General features: G+C 42.2%; 1 protein-coding gene across 1 annotated transcript in view; it reads right to left on the bottom strand.

Annotated features, from left to right (window-relative positions):
• Window positions 1-237: 237 nt before the first annotated feature.
• Window positions 238-20,179, bottom strand: part of LOC122939570 (cytochrome P450 2W1-like) — a 30,586-nt gene continuing 10,644 nt past the window's right edge. Inside the window, exons 5-9 of the mRNA XM_044295663.1 lie at window positions 19,731-19,904; window positions 15,351-15,498; window positions 7,911-8,095; window positions 3,405-3,546; window positions 238-1,878 (exon numbers count right to left, since the gene is read on the bottom strand). Of these exons, the coding sequence (XP_044151598.1) occupies window positions 1,691-1,878; window positions 3,405-3,546; window positions 7,911-8,095; window positions 15,351-15,498; window positions 19,731-19,904 (837 nt within the window). The 3' untranslated portion in view covers window positions 238-1,690. The remainder of the gene's footprint in view (window positions 1,879-3,404; window positions 3,547-7,910; window positions 8,096-15,350; window positions 15,499-19,730; window positions 19,905-20,179) is intronic.

Here is a 20,179-nt window from a genome sequence, read left to right as displayed (position 1 = left end):
TGCCCCCGGACTGACACACTGTCCCCATTGACTATAAAGGGGGCGGGGGCAGAGTTCCGGTGGAGGCACGGCAAGAGGCTGCCGGAATAAAACTACGACATGTCCGACATTTATTACAGCAGCCTCTCGCGGTGCGCTGCCGTGCCTCTGCCGGAACTCCGCCCCGCCCCCATTATAGTCAATGGGGACAGCGCAGCAGTCCGGGGGCACACGTTCACTAGCGGCAGGACGGATCCGACAGGCTGTTCACCTGACGGAACAGCCTGCCGGAGGTCATTGCCGCTAGTGTGAAAGTAGCCTAAGACATAGAGGTGCTCTTACTTTTTGTATACAAAGAAGGAGCTTCTTTTTAAAAGCAATTATTGTAAGTGTTAGTTGAGTAAGTGCCCGGTGGTGGAGCACTGAGGTCTATGTGGTCTTCACACCTACTACTGAATTGGAAGGGGAGCAAATCGAGCTTTAGATCCAAGATGCGAAGTCGATTTGTTCCTAAAGTCGATTTGTTCCTAAACTTTGTTTTAATGCTGTACGGAGACTTGTCTCCCTACAGCATTAAAATGTATCTGCTGCGGCAGGGGCAAAATTTGTTAAATCGGAAGCTTGTACCTCGGTACCGAAGCCTACTTCAGATTTCTGTTTTAAAATGTTTTTAAAGTTGTAGAATCGAAGCCTTAAGTTATTCACCAAAGTCTTCGGACTTAACGAATTTTGCCTCGCCACAGCACATAGATTTTAACGCTACAAAAAGAGGCCAATCGACAAATAGGGTCAAACACCAAATACTTGGATTCAATGGAGGTAGATAAATCTCCAACGTCATCACGTAAAACATATCATGACCATATGAGGCTCTAGTGATCACCGAAACGCGCATCGTGGCTGGAGCCATCCTGGAGGAGACAGGGCATGGGTAACTGACTTTGGCATTTAGATTTATTATGGATGTTGTCTTTAGCTGCCATGAATTACTCCCATCGTGTCTCCTTTCCAGTGATGTCGCCATTTTCCCTGCATTGTATTAACTATTTAAAAGATGTTGTTCAATAAAGTAGAAATAAAAAGTTTAGTCTCCAATTGCTATTCCTACTATGAGCGCAGCCGGTCTCCGGCGTAGTGAGTCCAATTCGCACCAAGGTCAAATTAATAATCATAAAGACATATGCATATGCCCCTGACGAAGTGAAGACGAAATCCGGGTCGGGCTGGTGACGGGAGACCTGGTTTTAATTTTTTTATGCTCATGTTTTATGCAATCTTGTAAGTACATTAAATGCTGGTTTGGTATCAAGTACTAGCAGTACTTCACTATATTTGGCCATTCTGTCCTTTCTAATATAGGAGGTGTTGACGAGTCATTGCGGAGTCCATGCTTGACATAACAGTGATTGACTATATCAAGAAAGTTGTCCATCTGCCACAATTTGGTCGGATCTGTATCTATCTGGAGCGGAGCGGTCTTTATGATTATTAATTGTTCAATAAAGTGTCTAATTAAGTATATGGGGTCTGGCAATTTTCTATAGGTACTTACATTTTAATGCTTTATGGAGACAGGTCTCCGTACAACATTAAGATGAAGTTTAGGAACTAATCGAATTCGCATCTTGGATCCTAAGCTCGGTTCGCTCCGCTCACCCCTGATCTTCAAGGCACAAATCCAAATGGAATATGTTGACAGTGTTTAATCTGCCTAGTTCCTGGGAGTTGCACAGACGTGGTAGTCCTTGGTTCTCATGGTGAAGACTACTTCTGGAGTGAGGTCCAAGTCCTCTTTACTCACTCCCGGAGGGGGTGTGAATGTGAACTTCTGCAGCAATCCAGTGATGAAAAGAAATAGCTCCATTCTGGCAAGGCTCTCTCCAGCGCAGACTCTGCGCCCTGCGTACACATAAAGTAGTCAGTATCCAGGGTTTGCAAATCATTGGTGAAAATACAACATAACTGGTTCCACCACTAGGGGAGCTGTCTGCATTCTGTGTTATTAGGGTGCATTCACATCACTGTTTAGCTTTAGGTTCTTCTGATCCATCAGAAGAAGAGAGAGAGAGAGAAAAAAAAAAGGATCCTGTAAAAAAAAAAAAAAAAAAGGATCCTGTTGCATCAGTTGTCATCCGTTTGAACCATTTCTGTCTGAGATCATTTTTTTAGAAAACAAAAAATTTACTGCATGCAGGACTTTTTTCTGTCTAAAAATTTGATCTCAGACGGAAATGGCTGAAACTGATGACAACCGATGCAACAGGATCCTGTTTTTTCCCCCCCTCTCTTCTTCTGACGGATCAAAAAATCTTCAACTCTAGTGTGAAATGTCCCTACTCCTTCGTTGTGTGCCTGCGCGGCACCGCACACCTCCTTCCAAAGCTGGGAACACCATGTCCGGTGCGGCCGCGTCACAACAGAAAGTGACAAGGGTAGAAAAATTTCACGGGTAGGGAAATTTTACAGAACACCGGCATTAAAATTGCCGCATTGACGGATCCGTTCTTCCGGTCTGCGCATGCACAGACCTTTAAATCTGTGAAAAAATAAATACCGGAGAGACGGATCCGCTATTTCAATGCATTTGTCAGACGGATCCGCATCCGTTTGCGTCTGGAACTGCCTGCCAGAATCTTCTGACGCAAGTGTGAAAGTAGCCCTAGGGTGCATTCACATCACTGTTTAGCTTTCCGTTCTTTTAATCTATCAAAAGAAGGCAGAGACAGAAAAAAACAGGATCCTGTAAATAAACGGATCCTGTTGCATCAGTTGTCATCTGTTTGAGCCATTTCCGTCTGAGATCTGCATGCAATACTTTTGTTTTCATCTAAAAAACGGATCTCAGACGGAAATGGCTCAAACAGATGACAACTGATGCAACAGGATCCATATATTTTATTTTTTTTACAGGATACTGTATTTTTTTTCTCTCTCTCTTGTTCTGACGGATCAGAAGAACGGAAAGCTAAACGGTGATGTGAATGCACCCTCACAGAGCTCAATGTGATATTATGCAGCAGGCTCCTGAGCTCCCCCTGGTGGCGGCTACAGCTACCCACAAATTATATCATTTACCTTGATGTCTATGCAAAGGATTTGGAGCTCTGTATATCGGACTGCTATAAGATATATTCAATAAAAATTTTGGACCCAAACGTGACAGTGTCATAGGCATAATCATCGATTGAATTCAACTGAACAGGACAAGTAGATAAGAAATACTTGAGACTTAGTGTTCCTTTATCTGAACAAAATCTAGGAACAAAATACTGGGTGCAAGAGCTTTCCTTGGGAACAATGGCGCTCTATCTGACTTATCATGGGAAAGCCATATCTTGTATGAATGATAACATTTTTAATCAACTGTAAAATTCTCATCAAGTTCAGTGGTACCTAATATAAGTTACTGCAGAGGATCTACTCACCTTTGGAGAATGGAAAAAATGCATCTTTCTTCAAGAACTTTCCATCAGCATCCAAGAAATGATTGGGGTTAAATTGGTTGGGGGTCTCCCACTGGGTTTCGTCACAGAGAATTGATGTGAAAAGAGGGATCACTGTAGTTCCCTAATACATAATGACAGATTTGTAACATGTTCCATAACTTTATAGATCTTCCAAATATAATAATACATCTCCAGTGGGATGTCGGCCATCGCTATAGCTTTTACCACCAAAGCTTGTGTCCTTCCCCATCTAACCCACCTCAATATTAGACATAATGACCACCATATTCAAGGTCACTCTCTTTACAAACAGGAGAAATCCAGTTCTCGGCAGTATACAGTCACCGTTTATGGTCGTCTGGATATGAATGCTGTGAGCAGAGCATGAGGTGCTTTAAAAGTCATGTGAGAGTGAAACTCTGTTCAGTGCAGGCTGCCCTAAAGAGTTCCTTCCGTATTTTATTTATGGCATTTGGAGCCTAGCCATGGAAATGTAAACTCCTCATTCCTGCCCCCTTTACTTTCCTCTCCATAAGGGCTCTTGCACACAAACGTATTTTTCTTCTGTTTCCATTCTGTTTTTTTGCAGCACCTTATACGAAACCATTAGTTTCAACGGGGCTTGAAAGAAAACGGAAATTACTCTGTGTGCATTCTGTGTCCGTATGTCTGCATGTCTGTCCCCCACCCCTTAGCACTACCCCCTCTTTAAAATAGGACCTCCACAGCAGCCCACCCCCTTAACTTTGAACTTCACAGCAGCCCGCCCCTTTAACAGTGAGTTCCACAGCATCCCACCCCCTTTACAGTGACCTCCACAGGGGTCTGCCCCTTTAACAGTGACCTCTACAGCACCCTGCCCCTTGACAGTGACCTATACAGGGGTCTGCCCCTTTAACAGTGACCTCTACAGAACCCTGCCCCTTTAACAGTGACCTCTACAGCACCCTGCCCCTTAACACTGACCTCCATAGCAGACCGTCCTTTTAACTGTAAACTCCACCGTTCCCTGCCCCTTTAACAGTGACTGCTATAGTACCCTGCTGCCTTAACAGTGACCTCCACAGCAGCTGCCCCTGTAATAGTGGCCTCCGCAGTCCCCTGCTCCCATCCACAGCGAACGCCCCTTTAACAGTGACCTCCACAGCAGCTGCCCCTTTAATATTAATCTCCACAATCCCCCGCTCTCTTAACAGTAACCTCCACAGCGCTCGCCCCTTTAACAGTAACCTCCACAGCACCCGCCCCTTTAACAGTGACCTCCACAGCGGCCCGCCCTTTATTTGTGACCTCTACAGTACCCCCATCTCATTAACAGTGATTTCCATAATAAGGCTACACTAGCGTTTTTGCTGGATCCAGCAGGGTTCAGCCAAAACACTTCCATTACTGATAATACAACCTTCTGCATCCGGTTGAATTATCTTTAACATAGCCAAAACGGATCCGTCATGAACTCCATTGAAAGTCAGTGGGGGACGGATCCATTTTCTATTGTGTCAGAGAAAACGGATCCGTCCCCATTGACTTGCATTTTAGGTCATGACGGATCCGTTTTGCTCTGCATTCCAGGACGGAAAGCAAACCTCAGCATGCTGTAGCAAAATAGAAGCTGAGCTGTTATTGGTTGCTATATGCAACCTGATGAATTTCTAGTCTAACTGCCACAACAGCCAGCAGACAATGGCTCCTGTAGTTTGGCGGTTAGGTTACTAAGCGTATTTTTTGGCAACTAATTGGAAAGCACGGGGTGAATAGAACATGTATTAACATTGGTTATCAAACCACAATGATAACTAATGTTAACATATGTCTTATTGTGTTACCTTACTGCATACACACAAGTATTAAACCCACATGTGATTTTGAAACAGGTGGCTTGATGCTGGAGGGATGATTTTGTTCTTACCTCCCACCCCCACTTCCTGTAGGAGTGCAGTGTTTGGGGGATCTTTAAATTTTCTCATTTGTAAAAAGGTGAGCTGGATATGTAACGTTTTGGCAGATGAGGTTGAACACTGACAAATGTAAGGTTATGCACACTGGAAGGAATAATGCAAGTCACCCGTACATACTAAATGGTAAAACACTGGGTAACACTGACATGGAAAAGGACTTAGGCATTTTAGTGGACAGCAAACTAAACTGTAGAAACCAGTGTCAGGCAGCTGCTGCCAAGGCCAATAAGATAATGGGTTGTGTTGAGCAAATCGAAGTTGCCGAAGTAGGATTCTATTCGAATTTCAGGAAAAATGCGACATATGTAAAAAAATTCGACATATCTGGGCATAACTACTGTGAGGGGGCGCATATCTTGGCATCGCTACTCTGAGGGGGCACATATATGGCATAACTACTGTGAGGGTGGCACATATCTGGGCATAATCTGTGAAGGGGGCACAATGTGGGCATAACTACTGTGTGGCGACATAAATGGAAATAATTACAATGTGGGGGCATTTAGGGACTGGGTGGTATTAGTTGTATAGTTATGCTTTAGGTCGATTTAGAGGGGTGGCTGTGGTGTGCTTTGCCCGTCGTAAGTAGTGTCCCTATTCCTTTTTTTCAAAACTTGGGAGGTACGCTGCCCTGTCTCCTCCATTTTACTGTGTACTTAATGCATGGAGAGACGTGACAGGCTCTAGGGACAGTGATTAGGAAATACTTTATTTGCAAGATATTACTATTCAGCAGTTCAGGGACAGACTATTCATAGTGTAGGGATATAATAGGGAGACTTCATCCGCACTATAGTGAAAATGCAGGGGCCAATAGAACAGTGTACAGCCTGGGTAATAGGAGCTATTCTATTACACTTGCTGCACTAATTGGGGTTAAAAAGCTTTTTAATACTACAGATTTTAGGTTGTTCACATTCTTTTATACATAAGCATATCCGTTACTCTTTTTTTCTGTAATTGGGTTGAAATTGCTGTCTGATACTACTGATTTTGGGGTGAACAGGTTCTATAGCAATCTATATGAATCAGCAGACGGTGTAAAAGAAGAGAGCTCCTTCACTCTATAATACAATTTTGGGCCACTGCCCGGTTAAATCCTGTTCTGCCCAGCAGGGTTAGAGAACCATTACAGATCCCGCCTGCCTCAGTCTTTGTATTTCTGAAGTGTTTAGTGTGGTTATAGCACCATCTAGCGGTGTTAAGTTGTATTACACTTTGTGTTTCCTGTTACAAATAGGGCAATTACATAGACAGCCAAACATTGTGCTCCTTCTTTATACATCTTTGCAGTGTCTGAAATAGTTTTTGTATTCTTCTCCCTATTAGGTGATGTAAATGTCACAGAACTAATACCTACAACATTTTTGAGGGGGGACCCCTCCTTTTATCCTCTTCTAGTGTATCTTATTTTATTGTATTGTATTTAGGGGTGTGTTTATGTATTAATGATTTTAAATATACTAATAAATTTGTTACATTTTGACCTTCTGCGTGACCTCAGATTTAGAGTGCCGGTCTCTGTAGTAATACTTTTTGTACAATTTTTCTGACTGGGTGGATCAGATACGACTTAGAGCACCTTACTCCAGTCACTAAACAGGTGAGCCACTACACATTTTTTGCTAATAGTATTAGTCCACATGAAATCTGTATAGTCACCATGCGGTGTTTATAATATGGCCATCAGTTCAATATAAAACACTGCAGGGTGGATTCTTAATGTTACTTGCAGAGTAAATGTGATGCTACCACAAGGTGGCACGTAGTAAGTCCTGTATCTCAGCCCGCTCGGAATATCTTCAAATTGAACACATATAGCCACATGTAGCCACAAGTAAGTTCCATCAATTAAGTTCCATCAATTATCTCCGTATGTTCAACAACTTTAGTTCTGGTCAATGATAAATTATGCTTAGTCCGGGTTAATAATACAGTATCGCTGCTCTGTTCAATGCACTAATCAGAATCCCCCAATACTGCCGACCAGACAGGGAGAAATAATCTCAGCATATATTTTGCAATACTCCCACTGCTGAGTCCATTTGGCAGGCTGACCGATGTTTGACAGTGGCGTCCCACTGTACACGGATGCACTGGCCTCTCTGGGCGGACGCCGGGACAGGTAAGTGGCCAGTGAATACTTCAGGAACAGATTGCAGCACAACGGCTAGTTGCGCTGCTATTTGCGACTTCTACTTACTCACACTAGGTCTAGAAAAGTGGGCATGGGGTGGGCAAGGAATGGGCCGACAGGCCTGTCTTATTTACCTTCTTCTAGGCCTCTTTCAGGCAGGCAGAGGATCCACCGAAGTCATGAAGAGGCCAGCGTCTCTTCATATTTTTGGTGGAACCACCGCCAACTTAGAGGTTTATTAAGATCATCGTCTAGAACGCCAGTCTTAATAAATGTGCCCCTATGTTACGCACAGTTTCGACCCAAAAAGTCAATAATTGCTTATGATCTAGGTCACTAGAACACGTTTTTATGACATTTTGAAGAATTTACTGCCAGAGAAAAAATTACCTTTGGTATAAAATAGTCTTTGAAATGGACGTCTGTGGCTGTGGTATGTGGAAAATACTGTAAGATGTTGGCAACGCGCTGAACTTCATGGGCTAAAGCCAAGCAGTACGGAAGGACTTTCTGGTCATCCCATCTAGGAGGACGCTCAAGACCTATCACATTTTCTATTTCATCTTGGGCTTTTTCTGAAATAAATACAAAATGAAATATTATTTTCATCCACTGACTTATCCTGAAATATCCATGTAAAGCAGAAAATATCCCGCTGGAAAATGATGGGATGTTTGACCTGCTCTGGTCATTAGTGATGATCACATAGGTGCACAGCTTATACCAGTTACAATATGATTATTAAAGCTGTTTTGCTCCTTCCCGACATTCGCTATCTATGCATACAGGGGTCCCTCAAGTTACAATATTAATTGGTTCCAGACGACCATTGTATGTTGAAACCATTGTAACTTGAGTAATCGGTTTCAAAGCCCCAAAATGTCATCGAAGATAAGAGAAAATTAAGAATCAAGAAAAATAAGCAGATAACTAGGACAAGTCCTTACATATAACAGTCAAGAAAAGCTGCTAACTAACAACTAATCCAGCTATTGTACTAGAGAAGTGGCCTTGACTGGTTGGATCTGAGACATTGTATGTTGAGTCTAGTTTCTACTTACGATGGGTCAGAAAAGACCATTGTATGTTAAAAATATTGTATCCTGAGGCCATTGTATCTTGAGGGATCACTGTATTATGTTGCTATAATTAACAAGTTATAGTTGGTACACCTTTCTGAATAAGAGTTTCAATAGGGTACAGGGCGAAACTAGTACAACATGTATCAAACAACAAGAACCAAGTGGGTATTGTGGGGTGTCGGCACAATGTCTGCTGGATCTGAAACCAGGTCACTGTAATGATAAAATATAGAAAATAGCCACATAAGCAGGGATGGTAACTGTCCCTGTTATGGCTCTAGTCAGGGGTCCTGTATTGGCCCTAAAAGTCCTAATCATAAAGCACCCGGACTGAAAAGGGCAACCCTGTCCAGAACCTGACCCTAAATTGTCCTATTACTTCATCCCATTGACTTTGTCTGGGAAGGTGCTCCATGGTTAGTTTTTTTTTAGGGCAGCACAGTACCCCCGACTAGGTCCTTAACAGGAACAGTTACCATCCCTGCTTATGAGGCTATTGTCTACATAGTGCCAACACCCCACGATGCCCAGGATGTGGTAGGACCACCTGGTTCTTTTTGTTTGTTTCAGGGTGGTGTACTGGTACTACTATGTACCCTACTGAAACGTTTTAACATTTTTATAACAGTATTAAAACATAAACTATCTAAATTTGATATCACTGTTATCATACTGACCCACAGAATAAGGTAATGTGTCATTTTTACCCCACAGTGAATACTAGAGCGTATTGACTTCGGATGGTACAGAGATTTGTGCTATAGTTTTACGGGTTACATTTTTACTGTATTCACTGTATGGTACATCTGAAGTTGATTCTCTTTGTTCTAATACTGTACAGAGACCCCTCTCTGTAACTTCGGCTCATCGGAGCCCATACATTCTAATACTAATAGGGATCTCTGTACAGTATTAGAACAAAGTTTTTAGCGAATCGACTTCGGATGTACCATACAGTAAAAAATTTAACCAGTAAAACTATAGCACAAATCTCTAGCATTTAAAGGGTAACTGTCATATTTTTTTATTTGCTAGTTTATTAGAGCTAGGCATGTATACCTGAGTTAGTTTGTCCATGATTGTCAAAAGATCTGTAATTACCTTATAATAACAGCTTTCATTAATGTCCCCTGTCCCTTTCCACTGGTCTCTTAATAGACTGTTGCTATGGCTTGTCTGTCTTCCCTTTAGTGTAAACAGAAGACAGAGGGCCGGTCCTTCACACTGCATGCCTGCATTAGGCTTCAGAGTGAGGAGGCGTGTCTCTCAGTAACCAGATCCGATTGGCTGGTAGGAAGCTGTTGGCTTAAACAAGTGTGAATGTGAAGTGAGGGAAGGCAGTTTTGGTCTCAGAGAACTGGCAGAGGAGACATCTTTTTATTTTTTGCAAACAATTTTTATTAGAAGAAAAACAAACAGTTATTACCATACAAAAATTAATCAACAACATTATTACTTTCCCTCTTTTCCCCACATTTAAACCTTATCCCCCTCCCTTACCCCTCCCCCTCCTCCCCGTTGCAATGCATCTCCTATCCCCTCCATCAACAAGACGGAGAAGGGATACCGATGAGGTAAAAGGCAGGGAAGCTTAAGACTTCCAATTCCCCCATACCCTATTCCATTTCTCCTCAGTGTTCCTTTACTTCTATAAAATATTTTCATATCTCCTGATCTTATTAATCAAATTTAAGTAGATATGGTAGGTGTTTTTCGTGAAAACCAGGTCCTTGTAATCAAGAGTCTGACCAGAAACATTAATTCAATTAACAAAATCTTTTTATACTTATAACAATTTATCAGGGAAAGATCGCCAAGTATCCAACATTGTTCAGTGAACGGAATCGCTACTTTCAATTTTTGGGTAATGTAGTTATTAATTGCCCTCGAATATTCTTATAATTCCCTACAGGACCAAAACATATGTAAGTAATCAGGTCCAGGTGAGACACTGGTCTTAAATTAGCTAATATATTTCCCCACTCACCTAATTGAATCGTTAAACAATCCACTCCGCAGGCCCTTTGTCCAGGGGAGCATATAGTGTTAAATAGCGCATCCAACAACAATTTATACAATTGAGAAATCTTGACCTTCTGCCCCAGATTTCCCATCAGATCATTCAAAGGGGTAGAGGTGTCTACCTCAAACAAAAAATGTCCCTGTAGACTGGAAAGTGCAGAACGTAACTGAAAGTACCTAAACCACGAAAAATTCTCAATATGTGTCCTTTGTGCGAGTTCCAAGAATAGGAGTACGACCCCATTTCCCACCACCTGTGCAACATATAAGATATTGTTTTTTTTGCCAATACTTATCCCCATCTAAATTATATAATTCCTGTAAACCATGATTATTCCAAAGGGGTGTACAATAAAGAAATCCCTTTATTCCAAACCACCCTTTAACCCCTTCCTGACCAGCGCCATAATAGTACGGTGCAGTGGGACTAGACTTGACGCCTAGCGCCATCTATTACGGCCCGCTGATCGGGCGGGTGCAGGAGCTGCGCCAGCCCGATCAGCTGCAGGGTAACAGCTGTTCCCGATGCCGGCGCATTAACCCTTTCTACGCCAAGGTCAGCGCTGACCGCGACATAGAAGGGGTTTAATGCGGGTGAGGGAGCCCATCGGGGGGAAACCGATGGGTGAGAAGGCAGCCCGATGCCGTGCAGAGGCTGCCCAATGCCTTGCACGGCATCGGGACCTGCCTTCTACAGGTGCCCAGGAGATCCAGCCTCAGGCTGCGTCTCCTAGGCAACCTGTTAGTGTATGACTCAGTGTCATACACTAACAGGCAATGCATTACAATACAGATGTATTGTAATGCATTACAGAGGGGATCAGACCCCCAAAAGTTAAAGCCAGAAATAAAGTTCAAAAAAAGTAAAAAAACAGTGTTTTTGATTAAAAAAAATAAAGTTTCAAGTAAAAAAAAAAAAAAAACGCCCCTTTTCCCCTGATTTTATAATAAAAAATTAAAAAAAAATTAAAAAGCACACATATTAGGTATCCCCGCATCTGTAATGACTGGCTCTATAAATATATCACATGATCCACCCTGTCCGATAAACACCACAAAAAAAAAAACTGTGTCAAAAAAGCCATTTTTGTCACCTTACATCACAAAAAGTGCAAGACCAAGCAATCAAAAGGGCATATGTCCCACAAAATTATACCAATAAAACCGCCACCTCATCCCGCAAAAAATGAGCCCCTACATAAGAAAATCGCTCAAAAAACAAACAAACTATAAAAGTCTCCATTTATTAATGAGGGGCATTCCTGCCATTGATCCATGAAGGTTAGTAGACAATTGAGTACATATAAAGAAAAGGGAGGAGGAATATATATAAAAGCCAAAATAATTATTCTTCCAAGAAGCTTTCCAAATAAAAAAACTAATTTCCCCTGCTTATCAATAGAGGATGCCTCATAGACAAAATCAATCCCTCTATGAATTAAAACTAAAACTCCTCTGGAATAAGTGGTAAAAGCGGAGTGATAAGTCTGCACAGCCCATCCCCTACCGAATCACAAGGCCATCTCCTCGGTGAAATGAGTCTCCACCAGACAAACAATCGCTGGTAGATGTCTGTAAGCCAAATTAAGAACCGCCTGTCTTTTTATCTTATCACCAAGACCCTGTACATTCCAAGTAAGGATTCTAACTGTCATCGGATCTGCCAACAAACTCCCATTGTAGAAGAATAGTCACTGTCCCAGCCATCCACCCGCCCGTCCTAGGAGACACATCGCAATCCCAACCCACCCCAGAAACTCCCCCCCGCCCCTTCCCCAATCCAATTGATTCGCCACATTCTGCAACAGATCTCTCAACTATGACCAACCCTCCCCCTCTCACTGCTGCCCTACTCCACCATTATATACAAAATAGAATAGGACTTAACCAGATATTATTCTGATCAAGCCAGTCCATAGCAAGATCCGAGTTATCAAAAAAGTGGATTTCGTCCTCAAAAATAATACAAAGTTTAGCTGGATATACAAATGAGTACTTGATATCTTTTTCTTGTAAACGCTTTTTGACCGCAGTAAAGGAGCACCTCCTTTCTTGGATCTCTTTAGAAAAGTCCGGAAAAAAAGCCAGTCTTTTCCCATTATATATGATAGGAGGACATTCCCTGGCCCTTCTTAATATCATATCTCTGTCCCGTGAGGTCAGTATCTTCGCCAAAAGTGTCCAGTGCCTCCCGGGGATTGGTTTTCCTCCGGGGACCCGGTGAGCTCTTTCCACTAGAAACAGTGGGGAGAAATTATCTTTCCTAAACTTCTCCAGAATCATCATTTGTAGGAATTGAGTAGGATTTCTATCCTCCGCACCCCCTGGTAAGCCCCAAATTCTCACGTTGCATCTCCTTGACCGGTCCCTTAGATCCACCACTTTTTTTTCTAAGGGAATTCAGATCCATCTTTAAAGTAGAGATCTCAGTTTTTGAGGTTTTATATTAATTCTGTAAAACAGCCAAAGAGCCCTCCACATTATTAACTCTGTCTTGAATCTTAGAGACATCCTCCCTTATCAGAACTACATCTGTCTGAATTGATCCAAGCTGCATTGAAATGTCCTGTATTAGTTCCCGATTTTGCTTTGCTGCCAGCAGTATTTCTTTTAACAAGGAAGAATAAACTTTAGATAATTCTCGTTCCTCTACCGTCACTGTCCCCTAAGGTGGAGAGAGTTCCTTAGTTACTTCCTCTTCCATGCCTGCAGAATTATTGTTTCCACTGGAACTGTTATCCTGCAGCGCTTTTTGCCCTGCTCATGTATTAGTCTTTGGAGACTTCAGAAATTGATACATTTTTGCCACTTCAAGGGACCTCAGTGCTAATTTCCCCCCAGAAGAATCTGTGGAACGCCCGTTTTGCTTGGGGCCCATTCTTCTCTCTTTTTCATCTGTTGGCACCAGTCTATTATGTGCGCTCAGCATTTATTGGATCTTAGTATATCCTTTGTAACTAAGTGAGCTGTCCATTGCTCTTCAAAGGACAGGAAGTCCTAACATATTATCAGGCCTAGTAGCCAGTACAAAAACTTCAGGATTTCAGGATTTTTTAAATATAGACAGTAACATGGAAAGTTAATGAGAATTAAGGAAATGAAAATACGTAAATATTACTTTATTATAAATATATTCCCAAATACCTTTCATTAGTTATAATGGCTCGTTTTGTCTAGGGAGCAATAATTAGAGGAAACAAAATGGCGGCTGTCCTATTAGTACATACAAAACCTGTCCTAATCACACAGCAGGGCAAGTTACTTCACAACACTGAGGTAAAGAGCGGCCTCATCCTCCTCTCTAACTTGTCAGGGATTATGATCCTGAATACAGATGAGCTGAATCAGCTGAATCTCTGTAGGAATGGAGTTCACGAGGAGACATGAAGTACAGAGAGGATGGACAGGACAGACTGTGGTAATGTGGGGCTGTGATAATGGAGACTGCAGACAAGTGCTACTGCTCATGAACTCCATTCCTACAGAGATTCAGCTGATGACCATATTAAACTGTATTCAGGACCGTAATCCCTAACAAGCAGAGCAGAGAGGAGGATGAGGCAGCTCTTTACCTCAGTGTTCTGAAGTAACTTGTCCTTGTCCTTTGTAGTCTTGTCACCATTTACACCTAGACCCTCAGTGTCATGGGGTAGCGTCACGTGTATCAAGATAGAGCGGAGGTGCACCCCCTGAGCTGCCACCCGGTCCCCTGTCCCTGCCTATTTGGTGACGGGGCGCAACTGGGCGACAGTCCCTGACCTGCGTAAGTGCAAGAGAGAGATAGAGACAACAGGGAAGCGGACAGCCAATGAGAGGTAGCGGACATAGAGGTAGAACAAGCAAGGTACCACCAAAAACGGAAGAGCGAGGCGGGTCAACTAGTCAAGGTCAGTCCAGGAGGTCACATCTGTACAAGGGAGGAGGCAGAGACAAATACGAGAGCAAGCCGAGGTCAAAATCCGGGAGGTCATGGAAATAAGTGCATAACCCCTTTAACTGAGTGGGCTGTAGCTTAGAAAATCCCATGCTCCTAAGCATCCCAGCTATATTATATGTATTTTAAATTTGGCGACAAAAAATTTCATTTGGCTCCTAAATTTTTCAGGTTAGGAGCCAATGGCTTCTTGATATCTTTTTTTTAGTCTGGAGCACTGCCCAGACAGAACAAGCCATTATAACTAATGTAAGGTATTTGGGAATATATTTATAATGAAGTATTATTTAAGTATTTTCATTTTCTTAATTCCCGGAGAACCCCTTTAAAACAAAAATCACCAACAAGTCTGAAAAATATAGATATGCTATGGACACCTTCAGGGCATTTTTATGATTGCATTTTGGGCAATTTTTTTTATTTTTTTATTGTTCTTTAATAAAATGTTCAGCCATTAGAGATACAAGGGTTTAAAAAAATCAGTCTTTTAGACTTTTTGTAGAGTATCACTTTACAATCCAGTCAGCTCTTGGCTTACTTGAAGCCTTATCTCAGATCCTCTGACCCAACAAACACTCATTTAAGCCATAGAGGTCATGATTTTTTAACCCTTATATCTCAAAAACAGCTGAACGTTTTTAATAAACACCAATTGAAAAATAGATTTTTATTAGCCGGAAATTAGTAAAATGCATCATAAGAAACTTGCCCCCAAGGTGTCTATAGCCTTTAACATAAAAATATGATTTAAACAATAGTTAATTTTCTGATGACGCATTTGCTTTAACTCACTCTGTATATGAGGATTTTTCATCATGAGCAGAATGCACCACTGTATTGTAGTGGACGTGGTCTCTGTCCCACCAAGCATGATATCAAATGCAGAAGCCAACAAGTTCTTTTCTGTAAAGATTTTCCCTTTCCCATCTGTTTCTTTTTCCTAAAAGACAAAAAATAGAAGTAACAAACATATAATAGTAGACACAAATCTACATGACATCTAGAGACCATTAAACCGGCAATTAGTGACCACCAATGCACCTTTTTAAAAAGGTCTCTTGGGGGCCTTAGGCTGGGTCACTGTGTTTTTAAAGGGGTTGCCTGGGCTTTTAATATTGATGACCTATCCTCAGGATAGGTCATCAATATCAGATCGGCATGGGTCCAACACCTGGCACCCCCATCGATCATCTGTATGAGGAGACGGCACACGTAGCATGCACATACCGTCTCCCTTCTATCTTCCTGTCCGCTGCTGTCTATGGCAAAGAGATCAAACTGTCACATTTACCCCATTATGATACCAATAAAAACTAGTCCCTCACAAAATTAAAAGGATTTTCCAGTATTTTTTTTTTATGATGACCCATTCTCTGGACTCCCGCCTATCAGCTGTTTTGAGAAGCTTCTTGCAGCTTACCAAGAAGAACACTGTATAGCATGGATGTCAAACTCATGGCCCTCCAGATGTTGCAAAACTACAACTCCCATCATTCCCTGATAGCTGTAGTATGCCCAGGCATGATGGGAGTTGTAGTTTTGCAACAGCTGGAGGGCCACGAGTTTGACATCCCTGCTGTATAGTGACTGTGCTTGGTATCGCGCTCAGCCCCATTGAATGGGGCTGAGCTGCTCATAGGCCACGTAAAACATGAATGTGCCATCACTCAGCCTAGCTGCCGCCTCAGACAGCTGATCGTGGGGGCCCCAGGTGCTAGAACCCCACCGAATAGATAGGTCATCAGTAAGAAAATCTTGGAAAACCTAGTTTAATCTTCACAAAGATCCATCAACTGAAAAATTAAAATGTTATGGCTCTTATAATATGGCGACATAAGAAAAAAAAAAAAGTTTTCTTTAAAAAAGCATTTTTTTATTGTGCAAAATTAGTAAACCTTTAAAAAATATTAATTTGGTTAAATTAAAGTTATAGTATTTAACTTGCAAGGTGTACGCCTTTAAAAAATAAAAATAAACAATTACAGTATTTCAGTTTTTTTCCTCATCCGGCCTCCTCCACAAAAAATAAAAAAATAAAAAACAGATCAAAAAGTCATTTGTACGCCAAATTTGTATTAATAAACTCATCCTGCAAAAACACAAGCTAGCATACAGAAAAGTAAAATCTGACAGAAAAGTAAAAATAATATGGGCTGTTGAATGTGGCAACACAATATTTTAAGTGTGTTTATTGTGCAAAACTAGAAAAACTGAAAAAGAAAGCTATACAATTTTGGTATACAATTGAACTGACACAGAATAAAGTTATGTTATACTGCATGGTGAACGACAGAATAAAAAAATAAAAAACACTGCACTAAAAAATGGTTCCATTGAAATACAACTTGGCCCTCAGATGCTATGTGGACAGAAAAATGAAAAAGTTATGGGTAGTGTTGAGTGAACCCGAACTGTAAAGTTCGAGTCCGTACCGAACTTTGCAAAATCGGGTACCCGGACCCGAACCCGAACCCAAACTTTGCCGAAAAAGTTTGGGTTTGAGTTTGGGTATTTAATAAATCTTTTGAAAGGCTGCAGGGCAGCCAATCAACAAGCTTTTGCGCTGTGGGCACTTAGTTATGGCATGGCTGTGATTGGCCAGTGCATCATGTGACCCAGCCTCTATATAAGCTAGATCAGGTGTAGCACCGCCCATCAGCTCTGAGTAGTGCAGGGACAGGGAGCAGGCAGCTGAAGTGAGGGAAAATGTTAAGAATTTGGCTATTTGTTTTGTGGGTGACCTAAAATGATTTTCTTGTGGGTGCAATACACCAGCTTTGTACCCCTGACACAGAAATATAATAATTAATCTGGCTGTTAATTCAGCACAGCCAGGGGGAAACGACAGCAGGCTGTTTTGAAACTCATCTGTTTGGGGTGGGGGGAACCCCACACCACGCAGTAGCTGTGGACGGGCATGGAACAACAGACCAATGAGTGGTTGGTGCCGCTGAGCCTCAAACCTGGCCTGGTGGTGTGCGATAACGGGAGAAATCTCGTAGCAGCTCTGGGGCTAGCCGGTTTGACGAACATCACTTGCCTGGTGCTTGTGCGGATTTTGTTGGTGCAGAGGTTCCTGAAAAACTACCCAGATATATCAGAGCTGCTGCAGAAAGTTCGGGCTGTCTGTCCCACAGCTTGTTGTTTGCCTCTGGGCAGTCTGGCACACATGAGAGACTAAATGCTGCAGTGCCTGCACAACGACCACCGAGTTGCCCACATTTTAACCAGTGCTAATTACTGGGTGGCCATCCTACTGGCTCCCCACTATAAGGACAACGTGCTGTCCATAATTCCATCAATAGAGTGTGATCGGAAGATGCGCGAGTACAAGCGCACACTGGTAGACGTGCTGCTGATGGCATTCACACCTGACAGTGGGGCTCAGTGGAAGCACAAGGCGAAGGCAGAGGAGGAAGAAGTCGCCAACGCAGCTGGGGCACCTCCAGCACCTCAGAAGAAAGGGTTAGCATAGCCGAAATGTGGAAAAGCTTTGTCAGCACGCCGCAACAACCAGCACCACCAGCTGATATGGAACGTCTTAGCAGGAGGCAGCATTTCAGCAACATGGTGGAGCAGTACTTGTGCACACACCTACACGTACTGACTGATGGGTCTGCCCCCTTCAACTTCTGGGTCTCCAAATAGGGCACATGGCCTGAGATTGCCCTTTATGTCTTGGAGGTGCTGGCCTGCCCTGCTGCAAGTGTATTGTCCGAACGTGTGTTTAGCACGGCAGGGGGCGTTATCACAGACATGCGCAGCCGCCTGTCCACAGCCAATGTGGACAAGCTCACGTTCATTAAAATGAACCAGACATGGATCCCTCAGGACTTGTCCGTACTTTGTGCTGAGTTGACAAGTATAATGGACGCACCCAGCCTTTGTTAGACTCCAGCGCACTTTCTCTTTGCATTCTCTTTTCTATTTCCCAATGTTTTGGGGTCTTCCCAAATTTATAAAAAATAAAAATAGAAAAATGACAAAAGCAGTGTTGGCTACCTCTTCCTCCACCGCCGCTTCCACCTGCACCGCCACGTCCACCGCCTCTTCAACCTTCTACTCCATTTTGACCTCCGCCTCCTAGTTCAAGATTATAATTTTTTATTTGTTTGCAGGGCAACTGTCCTTCTCTTATCCCCATTTTGCTTCGTTTTGTGTCCCTCTAGCACTTACGGCCCCCTACGACTATTTTCCAGCCATTTTAGTGCACCAAAGTTCAGGTCCCCATTGACTTCAACGGGGTTCGGGTTCGAGTTCAGGTCAAGTTCGGGTCCCGAACCCGAATTTTGACCCGAAGTTCGGCCAAACCCGGCGAACCCGAACATCCACGGGTCCGCTCATCCCTAGTTATGGTTCTTGAAATGCAAAAGAAAAATGTTTGGTAATTACGGCCCAAAATAGATTAGTCAGGGGTTAACTGAGCTCCTACAAATAGAATGTTTAAAGGGAACCTGTCACCGGGATTTTGTGTACAGAGCTGAGGACATGGGTTGCTAGATGGCCACTAGCACATCCGCAATACCCAGTCCCCATAGCTCTGTGTGCTTTTATCGTGTCAAAAAAACTATTTGATACATATGCAAATTAACCTGAGATGAGTCCTGTACGTGAGATGAGTCAGGGACAGGACTCATCTCAGGTTAATTTGCATATGTATCAAATCGTTTTTTTGACACAATAAAAGCACACAGAGCTATGGGGACTGGGTATTGCGGATGTGCTAGCGGCCATCTAGCAACCCATGTCCTCAGCTCCATACACAAAATCCCGGTGACCGTTTCCCTTTAATGTGCAGAGATTTCAGTCTCTCCATAGTGTTGATCACACCTAGGATTGTTGGCTGTTGTAGATATCATTATTGCAAACATATATTTTCCACTGTCACTCAATCTAGCAACCTTGCAAAAAAATAAAAAATAAAGAAATCTGACAGAGCAGTTTTTTTTTTTTGCAATGGTTATAAAATTATTTGCAACTGTTTTTCTATAGGGAAACATTGATGATGCTGCAGACACATTAGTAAAACTAAATTTAACATATTTGTCAAAAATAACAAGATGTGGGCATTACATGGGTAATTTTATCATGAGGGTATTGAATTCTTGTGCCATTTAATGTTTTCTTAAAGCTTTAATTATGTCACTACACAGCTAATTAAACAGTTTTTACCCTTTCATCTTTCTGCAGGAAAGCTTCTATGTATGTCCTGAAAGATTCTTCATATTTAGCTTCTTTTGCTTCCTTGAAAAGAACCTTCAACATTTCATTTAGTTTATTAATCCTGTCCATCACAAGAGCGGGTTCTTTAAAGAAATATTTCAGCTTTGGGAAGATATTGTAGTACTGAAAGAGGAAAACATACAATAAATTTAATATATGATATATCACAAAATAACAATGATAGGTGGACCTTGATATTTTAAATCCTTTTTGTCATGTCAAGTACATAGAGACATATCATAAAGCTACTATACTGTGTGTATGACTTAGGGTGATCCCAATCTGCCATAATGCCTTGTAATTATCCCAAAATTATGTATACTGAATACTGTATTTGCACTTGTGCATCCCTCTCTTGCCAACAGCATGTCATGGCCTTTGATGTGTTCTTGCCTTTA

This window comes from Bufo gargarizans, chromosome 5 (assembly GCF_014858855.1).
Source record: "Bufo gargarizans isolate SCDJY-AF-19 chromosome 5, ASM1485885v1, whole genome shotgun sequence".
NCBI classification, from domain to species: Eukaryota; Metazoa; Chordata; class Amphibia; order Anura; family Bufonidae; genus Bufo; species Bufo gargarizans.
Note: the sequence above shows the minus strand (reverse complement) of the source record. Positions and strands in the feature narration are given on the sequence as shown.